The following is a 10,446-nucleotide window of genomic DNA, read 5'->3' on the forward strand; positions in this document are numbered from 1 at the left end:
GGATAGAATCTGGTAGTCGAGAACTTCCGTATCTAGTGATGAAAGAAGTTTTGAGGATAACACTGATTTAGCCGTTATTCTATGGTTGGTGATGAGTGATTTTAACGAAAGATAGATAAGTATTCTAATCCACTTAACGCTTGGTAACGGCGAAGAATTCCTTAATCATCCCTTTCTTCTTATTGTCTTTTTATTTATCTTAAAACCAATCCCCCTTTGTTATTTACTTTATTTTGCCGATTTAAATAACCTATCAATTATACAGCTCTCTGTGGGAACGATCTCTTACTACCGCTATATTACTAGTTAATTAGTGGGAAATGTCTTTATTAATTTGTCGAGCCTACGACAGCCCATCAGTTAATCTCGATCCATGTGCCATGAGTCAATAATGGTCGACTGACGAACCAAATGTTGGTCGGTGGACCAATTGAATATTGGTTGATAAATCAATACTGATAGCTGAATTGATATTGCTTCTCAAATATTGATAATTGAATCAATATTGCCAGAAGTGGCAGATTCTGAACCTTGTTGGCCGAGCCAACAAATTTCTAGTTGAAGCAATTAGGGTATTGATAGATGGAGCAATTAATAATCAAAGAAAATAATGTTAGTCAGAGCAAATACTGCTTGATCAACTAATAATTGGCAATAATACCAAATAAAATATTAATTAAAAAATACTGGTAGCTGGACAAAATATTATATAATTAATAAAATATTGATTGTTGGATCAACATTAAAAATACTGGTGTTTGAACCTGTTCAGAATTATGCTAGACAGAGCATTAGGTTCAAAACCCTAATTTTGATCAACGGATGATTAACCAAGAATCAACCAATGGATGAAAGAGGGACCGACTACATAAGGTGATGAACCGACCATGTACTGTCTAAGTGTTCGACTGAGCATTCACCAAAGTCCTTTGCAGAGCAGTTGGTGAAAGGATAATTAATTATTGTTTAATCATTATTAAAATAGTGCTTGACTGAACATTAGGTAGTAAAACCTAGTTATGGAGAGAGGAGAGACCGACCAAGGGGTGTGGAACCGGCCTTGGTGGTCGTGGGACCATCTGATGATGAATGGATCATCTTCCCAATTGCTGGAAATAGTTTGAACCAAATATGAATTGTGAATGATTAATTAGGTCATTAATCATTGAAGGAAGTGCGACCGGCTTCTGCAAGCCAAAGTGCCGACCATGACCGACCATGGTGCCATGCCCGTGTCATAACCATGCTGTCTGCGGACCAATCTAGAGAATTTTGGTGTTTTCTGATGGTCCATCGAGCACTATTTCATCATTTTATGAAGAATTTGAGTTTGAGTGAAACTCTTGATCTTGATTAAAAGACCAACTATTAAATAAAAAAATTTATGGTAGAAAGATATAATGGTTGCATGACCACTTGCTTTCCTAACCGTATGGTCCATGGAGCAAGATTTTAAAAGATATGGAAATAAGGATTTTCGATCAAAAGAGGAAGTCCTTGAAAGAGGAAAAAGGTGGGCACCGGCCATGATGACCGGCCATGGTGGCCGGTCCCACTAAAAATCCTTTTGTATATTATTTTATTATTATTCTTTCTTCTTTTTCCTTATTTGATCCAACTTCCATATTCTTCTTCCATGTTCTTGGATGCTCCTTTGAGCATTATTACTAAATACATCCGTGCCTTTTAGGGGCTTATTCGGGGCTGCCCCTTATGCCCGAAAGGTAAATATCCATTACTGCTCCATGGAATTCAGCTGAGAAAATGTATGGATCCTGATTAAGTGAACATTAGGGTTTAACTAGTGTATTTTTTTCTAGGAATTCAACCTACAAATACTGCAACTAGATTTAATTAAGTAGTCTCTTTATACTAGCATGCAATATGTCTAGGAGAATTTAATTGATTCCATTATGATGTGATCAACATCATATTCGTTCTGATTATTAATCTGGGTCATACACCAGAAATGTATTCCGAATTCAAAAGAGACGCCAAGTCTTTCAGCTTAATCATGAAATATATGGAACATTAAAAGCTTCCGTCTCAGAAACCCTAATATCGTCGACATATATTATTACTTTCATAAAGTTACAGAACAACAAATCACTTCACTTGCAAAAGGTGAATACATGAATTTCTTATGATTCTGACACTGATCAGATGTGCATTATTTCCAAGGTAATTTTACGAATATAGCCTTCTTCAAAAATCCACCATCAACACATGGATTACTCCTGTCTGAGTACGCTTAACTGCAGAGTTTTCTGCCAACTCTGGAGGCAATTGTGCTGAAAAGCCCTCGATGTTAGGAAACAACGAACCATAACTTATATCCTAATCGACAAACCCTACCTTCCGAATCGGGTTGTTACAATACCACCACTTTAAATTGGAGCAATCTTCGGCTCTAGAATATGTTCTCCCATATCTCCGACGCTCCCTGCCACTCATGAGACAAGTACCTAACATATCCCATCCAGCGTACTCTCTCACCCTCAATAGGTGACATGTTCCTCAGCAAATGACCCGTCGTCGACTTTGATACCATTTGTAATGACCGGACCCGATATTGTCCCCACTTACCTAGTGCGGTTATGTGGTTGCAACTTCTCGAAAAGTCACACATCCTTGGATTACTCTCATTCGAGTACACTTAGCTGCAGAGTTTTCTGCCAACTCTGAAGCCAGTTATGCTGAACATGCCTCACTGTTAGGAAAGGAAGAACCATTACTTATTTTCTAATCGTCAAACTCTATCAGCCAAATCAGGGTATATTACATAAAGGGAACTCGAAATCTTGTAAAAAGTTGGAGGATTAAGAGGGAATGATGTGGGTACCCTAATATTTTGATACTGATATCGTCATATTACATTTTCATAAACGATACTCTGATGACCAAAAACTGCAAACATATGGCTCTAGAAAAACTATGGGCCACGTGACAGGCTCATTCTCGTTATCAATGTCCGCAGGAAAAATCTGTCGCAGTTGCCTGCCGATAAAAATCATTGGGATTCCCTTTCGGGAAAGTCTACTAGAAAATGTCATCGGCCACCAGCCCGTTTCCTCTTGCCTATCCAGGCGTCTGATCCATTTTACCATCCTATTTCGTTGGTCTATTCTGTCAATCCATTTCCGCCAGCTTATGTCCCCGACTCATATTTACATAAAGGTCCAATTACCAAATAATCATACTTTTTAATTTGTGTTTACAAATCAATCATACTTTAAATTTGCTTTACAAAATGATCATTTTCCATCCGGTTTAATACTTTTTGAAAAAAACGATGTTATCTTTTCCTAGAATACCTTCCCTAATTTAACTGGAGAGGTTGAGGTGGTAGTGATGGAAGCTTAAGGTAAACATCAGAGGGGAAGTGATGAACCCTTCGAGTGAATGCCGTGAACAATCCTGAACCGGGCTGGAATTTCGGTAAACACCAAAGGGAAAACGGTGATTACATGTAACGATTCTGAATTGGGCTAGGATTCATGTAAACACCAGAGAGGAAATGGTGAATATCTGGTTGAATACAACCTAAGGATCCTGAACTAGTACCTTTCCGGCATGTAAGCGGCGACACCACCACCGTCAGATAGCATTGCACCACCATCAAATGACACCGTCAGATGGCAAAAGAACATATATAAGGGACAATTAGGTAAATTGAGTGACCATTTTAACTCTCACCGGTGGGACGAATCTTGATGACCATTTGAATTTTGAAATTAGTTTGTAACAACATGATCATTTTGTAAACTGGTGGGACTATATTATGCATTCCCCTCGTATAAATACCGGCTAAATCTAAATTGAGATAAACCATTTTTGCCCAAGCAACTTTCTTTTCTGGAGTACTGCTTTTAAAAACTAGAGCAAAACAAAGATGTTCTTCTTATTATATCTCAGATAATCGTTTCACTTTAATTCTAACAACTCTAGTACTTGTTGTTCCATAGCGTACTTACATTATCAAACTGCTAATATAAATCTACAAACTACAACCCGAAGTGAAATACACTACAAGTAAAATTATTGAAAGGGTTGAAATACAAACTTGCACAAAAAAAAAACGGAAAATCTCGAAACCCTCTCTGAATTTTGGCAACTCCACACCAAGATATCTAGAGGCACTTGGTGCATAAATATATTTCTTTAGTTTAGTTAGGGAGTGGGATGTGAGCAAGATCCTCCCTATAAGGCACAACATCATCTTCTTCATCATCTTTTTTCAACCCTTTCTCCAATTTATTGTTCTGGCCATCTAGTAGTACATCTACATAAGTCACAGCTCTGTCTTTCCTGAACGTTAAGTAGATGACAGAAATAATGTATATGGCCATGAGTGGGAACACAAGTAACCCGATAAACACATTTGCCACCTTTGGTAGGTTATTATGTATTATCCAGCCTGCGAAAGCTGTGGTCAAGTAGTAGATGTTGATCCCAATGATGCATAACCCCAGAATCCATGAAATTACAATGATCTGCATTCCACATCGACAAAATTTATTATTAGAAAACTTAAAAATTGCAGTCCCCTTTCCTTCCATTGAGTAGCACTAGAGATTCTAGTAATGTTTTGACAGAATGCCACTATACTTACATAAATGGAGTTCTTGTGAGGACCCATTTTGGTAACACTGCTGCTGAATTTGAGGAGTGGGATGAGAGCAAATGGAAGCTCAAAGGACAATATCATCTGAAAACATATCCATATGATAGAAGTTTTAGTGAATTTCGAAGACTCCAAACAGTGTGCAATATCTTAGTAAGTTGGAGAAATTTTTTAAAAAATTAGAGAAGCTAACCGATGCGATGATGATAAGTCGACCGGCTCCAGAAGATCCACCAATTATGGACACAACAAGGCTAGGTGCAATTGCTATGCATCGAGTCATTAAGTTTCTTAACCATGTCTTCATTTTAAGGTCTAAGAACCCCTTTAATACCAAAACCAGATTACCAATGACAGAAATCATGAGACTCTTGTCAACCGAACAAAAAATATCCAAAAGAAAAAGGTAATAACAACAACAATCCACAAACCTGCATAATGAACTGTCCTGCATAGGTACCGGTTATGGTTGAACTCTGTCCAGAAGCTAGTAGTGCAATGGCATAGAATGTTGAACTTGATTTTCCCAAAACATTCTACAAGCAATAATTAGACAAACACCCGTATGAAGTTAATTTTGTAGTTCTAACTAAGAGACATGTCGCCAGGAATTTTCGTCTGGGGACAAATATGAAATATGTAAAGTGGATAAGTTGCATTTTTATTTTTTGAAGTATATAAAACCTCTTTATATGAATACTCTATATAAAAATCACCTGAAGAAATATTTGTGGTTTCAAGTTTCCAACTTAGGCTAGTTATGCATTTGAATGAATTTCACACTTTATGATGCTTATTGTACTGGTACTTTTCTGGAGAAATTATGCAATTAATATGTGAAAACCTATAAAATCCAAGTCTATTCCAGAGGACTATTGTGTGAAAATTTCAATTTTGTAAGCCTAGTGTAATTTTGGAAATTCTGGGGACATTGTCAAATGTAAATCCATCACTATAGGTACCTGTAAAAGGAAAGAAGCGTTGTTGAGGGTTAAATCACTGCACCGCTCGGCATTTTCGGCGGTGAGGTTATTAGCTGAACAAACAGTTCCCGAGACAGAGATTACAGCCACATTAATCAAAAAAGCGACGAACAATGCAAATCCACTTTCGATAAGGAAGTATCTGCGCGCACTCTGTGTATACCAATAAACTCTGAGTTAAAATCAAATTCAAAAGCAATTCATCCTTTTGAAAAGATAGAAAATAAAAAATCAGACTAAGTTAATTAATTAACTTACATTGATGCCCTTGACAGATTGTGGTACCTTCCTTGATAAAACCAGAGCAGAGTGAAGGAAAAGGTTGTGCCTGCGGAAATATCAAAAGTTAAAAAGAAAACAAATGCAAGGTGGTTATGATTAACAACTGGTGATGAAACTTATGAGAATTAATGAAGTGGATTATAAAAAAATTGAGGTCTTACGGCATAACAAGTGCTCCCATTAAGGCGATGGCATCTCCAGTAGCTCCTTGACCATTAAGCTTTGGAATGAACATACCTTTCATCACATCTGCTGCAGGCGGCTTCACGTAACTCATTTCCGCAAAATAACAAGCGGCCATCACAAATACTAGACTTGCTATCAACAGTTCTAGCTTCCTAACCTGAAACAAAAATGGTCACCCATAATTAATTTAGATATTTATTTCCATTACATTGAAAATGTGCATCGTTCATGTTTTAATGATCAGGAAAAGTATTCTTGGGACCATTTCTGCGTATGATGATGCAATTCTGCCTTGCGGTTTGATGGCCAAGGGATTTCTGTCGGGAGTCAATGTGACTCTATTTCTAATAATATTGCAGTTCGTGACATATCAGGCCATCTGAGGGTGAATGTGATGCAACTTGGATTAGGGAGGAAAGCATATTAGACCGAAGCGATGGGCCAACACATTTTTAATTGTTTTCTTAAGATGGCATCTATGTTGAAGTTGAACTACAAAATTTTCACAAAAAAAAAATGGAAAATATTAGGAAGAAATAATGGCTTTTCCAATCATGGGTAATGGGCGAAATCTCAAGTGGATCATTTTATAGGCAAATGAAAATTCTTTATATAACAGAAATTATCCAAAATAAAATAAAATGAGAACAAAAGAGTAAATTTGAATTGTAAAAATCAACAATGATAAAGGTATAGACTCTGTAGCCAATATGACCAGATGACAAAAAGCAATTATAGATTCAGTTTGATTCTTTAGGACAAGATAAGGGGGGGGGGGGGGGGGGGGGGGGGGGGGGAAAACAATATGGTAGATTCAACTTTATTCATTGGAGACAAGCTAGACGTTTGAGATGAAGAATGGATCTGAATACAGGCAAAAACACATGCCGTTTGTATGCATTAGGGAGAATTCTACCGAAGCCACACTAGCACATGCCGTTTGTATGCATTAGGGAGAATTCTACCCAAGCCACACTAGCGGCTCAAACTCAAACCTACCGATGACATACTATCAACATGGGTGTAATTATTACTTTGGCAAGGATTCAAACTACCAAGCTTTATAAATTTGGCATCAATCTGTTTTCTTTTGGCAAGTAGTTTGGAGTCAAATCAACTTACAATTCGTCCACAACTCGATGTCATCCTGACTCTATCGGGTTCCTTTGCATGATATAAAAATCATTCTCTAAAATATCAAACAAGGCAAAACAGAACTTTTGGATAGAACGGAATTTTGTATGAGATTCTCAACCAAAATAGAAACACTAGCAGTATTTTATTTGAAGGCTGGTTGTACAAATAATAGAAGTAGATGTGACAGGCCATCCAACTTGATATTTTAACAATCAAGTTAAGCCGTTATTTTGGTGCTTACTCCAAATTCACTGTGTCAAATTGTACTCACTCCAAAATTCAGTATTGTGTGACATAAAACTCCAAACACTAGAATTTGGGAAGGATACATATTATTAAGAAATACAACCACTTCATTATACTAATATTATTAGTAGTAGTATAAGTATGATTAAGAATCTCTAACTCTTAAACTAAATTATCTTTGCGAAATATAATCAATCAATTACCCCAAATTAAAGAGAGTGAGAACTTACCCCATATTTTTGTAGTCCAAGAAGTAAAAGAGTACTAAGACCAGTAATCAAAACTCCACCCCATACTGGAATGCTAAATAATATGTTTAGAGCAAACGCAGTTCCGATCACTGTTAAATAACAAGAAACACTGATACTTACAAAAATTGTGCAAGGTTGATAAGAAAAACCAAATCACTCTTACGGCGGTATTTGTTTCCAATGAATACGTATAGTATGGTCAAAATTAGTTCTTAAACCAAATTACCTTCCGGTATATCAGCTGCAATAACTGCAAGTTCTGCCAACAACCATAGACAAATCTTCACAAATACTGGGTATTCAGCTTTACAAATCTCCGCTAAGTGTTTTCCTAATTAAACCAGACATAGGGAGCTAATCAATTTCCACGTATCAAGAAAATTATTTAATGTCTAGTGACTACTAAGTAATATGCCATTTGTTTTTGAGAAATTGATTTGTCTTTATAAAGTAATTATTTTCGAGTGATTCTCACCTGTGGTTACACCTAAATTGGCTGCTAAAGATTGAATAACAAGAGCAAAGACTAATCCAATCAAGATTACCCATAATAGCTGCAAAAGTAGAATAATAACTTAGTACTTCGAATTTCATCATTCTTTGGAATACCATTATTAATTCACCATCTTTCCACTAAAATTGATCTTATAAGTTTTTTTTCTTCTCCAAAACAAATAATTCAATAACTTACCTCGTATCGATGATTGGCACCAGCTTGAAGATCAGTCTCCACTACACAAAAAGTTAATGGAAAAAATAAATCAAAAATTTACAAAAAAGAAAATGACGAATGAGATAAAGCAGTTATGCGAAATGCACTTACAATTTCCAGGATCAAGATAGGCTAGAGAGACAAGAAAACCAGGACCTACATGTGCCAAGAAATTCTTCCACCCTGGTTTCTACATATTAATCATCATAAAGTTTAAATTAGCAATAAGAACAACAAAAAGTGGAGTCCTTGTTGAATTTTGATGCTTAGTACTATCCATTAACTCATGGAAAACTGAGTAGCCCATGTTCAGTGTCCAATGACTGAATATTTGCACGATGCAAAAGCGAAAAAATTATTAACAAAATTGTCGCAAAATGCAAAAAATTATTAACTAAAAAATCTGAATTTATAGGAGGACGCGAAATGGCTGTGAAATATCAATTCATTTGTGGATCGAAGAGCGTTAATATTGCTATTCCCAATTCCAAACTCACACTGATCCACACAAAATAAAAACATTTCTTGACATGCATGCGACCAATAAGCATACTTACATGCCTAATTTTCAGTGTTACATTATCTCATTTTTTCTTGAAATAGGAAAATTGCATTCAGAAAAGAAAAAAGGGAACCTGATGAAGTGATGATGAATAAAATGAAAAGAAATGAACCTGGGTTTTAGGATCATCATCTTTGTTACTGGTGGTGGTGGTGGAGGATTTGATTTTGTCAACATCAAGTGAAGCAATTCTATTGCTTCCTCCTCCTCCTCCTCCTCCTTGTTGTTGTTGGTCATATTCTTGTTCTGATTGTCTTTCCATTTCTCTTGTTGCTCTGCTCTCTGCTCTCTCTTTTAGCACTCTATCTTCTTATCTCTCTGCCTGACTCTCTTGCAGCTGATGATGATGATTAAATGAAGAAGCGCCAATTTATAGACCCATAAATATATGGTATTTTCAAATAAAAATCATATTACTTGGAATAGCAGCCGTGTGAACACTAAACTGACCTGTTTCTGCTTGTTTACAGTTACAGTTGCACTAATCTATTAAGACAGACAGGGAAAGAGAAGGGTCCTACAAATCTAAGCCCATATAGAAAAACTCTTGGGAAGGGCAATGAAAAAAATAATGAAGTGATAATAAATAAACAAATTACACTGACATGTAAGGCAACTTGAAGGGCCGGCCGTGAGTACCAATACTGTATCGCCATATGTACATTTTGGGGGTTAAATTTTACAAGCACATTTCGCACAGATGGCAACGCTTATGCATGACTACCACTCTTTAGCGAGCACCATTTAATAATGCTAGCAAAAAGAAAAAGAGTTGACGCTCATTAAGTTCATTTGGTGATCAGTGGTTGCAGACCCACCAAAGATTCGCGTCTCTTTGCAGCTAAATTGATAAGTTGATGGCGTTTGCATAGTAGACATGTGTCGTGCTTGTGCTGAGCAAAAGAGTGATGACATGCAAGTAGCATCTGCACATATGCATGTTTCATGCGCTTTTACTTATAGCATCTCTGTAAATACTACGCAATGTTGATTACGAGTTTATTCTTAATTTAATTAGGTGCCACTGGTTACGTGCAATATGCAGAATTAATTTGTGCACCTGTTGCCAAACGGTCAATTTCAAGCTTGAATGCAACCTTTGACACAGACTCATCACTTGTCGATATTCTTCCCTGGTTATAGACTAGAAGTTATCTGCATAACATCTGCCAGTTTCAAATGTAAATAGCACCGAAATGTGAAATCCTTGGACTGTTACTATGTTAGTCCCTTTCATCAAGGAATTTGTTCCTTGACTTCACCGAAACAAAACAAAATATGAGCGTACTTATATAGTATTATATATAAGGCACACCCCAAAAAAATGGGGAAACTACAAGAATAGAATATAGGGAGATGCACTCGTGGTGCTGAATATGACTGCAATCTTGTTGGAGGACCAAATTTTTGTAAAATTTTAAACTCATGAGAGCAATCATAGTGGACGAGTAAAACTATATATT

At 36.5% G+C, this 10,446-nt stretch overlaps 1 protein-coding gene across 1 annotated transcript; it reads right to left on the reverse strand.

Annotated features, from left to right (window-relative positions):
- Positions 1–3,877: 3,877 nt before the first annotated feature.
- LOC113356422 (metal transporter Nramp5-like) lies at positions 3,878–9,673 on the reverse strand. Its single transcript, XM_026599546.1, has 13 exons — positions 9,096–9,673; positions 8,533–8,611; positions 8,401–8,441; positions 8,185–8,263; positions 7,936–8,040; positions 7,689–7,798; positions 6,051–6,232; positions 5,866–5,935; positions 5,587–5,760; positions 5,056–5,160; positions 4,818–4,949; positions 4,613–4,708; positions 3,878–4,493 (listed from the first exon to the last, which is right to left on the reverse strand). The coding sequence occupies exons 1-13, from the start codon at positions 9,243–9,245 to the stop codon at positions 4,167–4,169; spliced, it is 1,650 nt and encodes a 549-aa protein (XP_026455331.1). The 5' UTR covers positions 9,246–9,673; the 3' UTR covers positions 3,878–4,166.
- Between the last annotated feature and the right edge of the window lie 773 nt (positions 9,674–10,446).

This window comes from Papaver somniferum, chromosome 3 (assembly GCF_003573695.1).
Source record: "Papaver somniferum cultivar HN1 chromosome 3, ASM357369v1, whole genome shotgun sequence".
Lineage (NCBI taxonomy): Eukaryota > Viridiplantae > Streptophyta > Magnoliopsida > Ranunculales > Papaveraceae > Papaver > Papaver somniferum.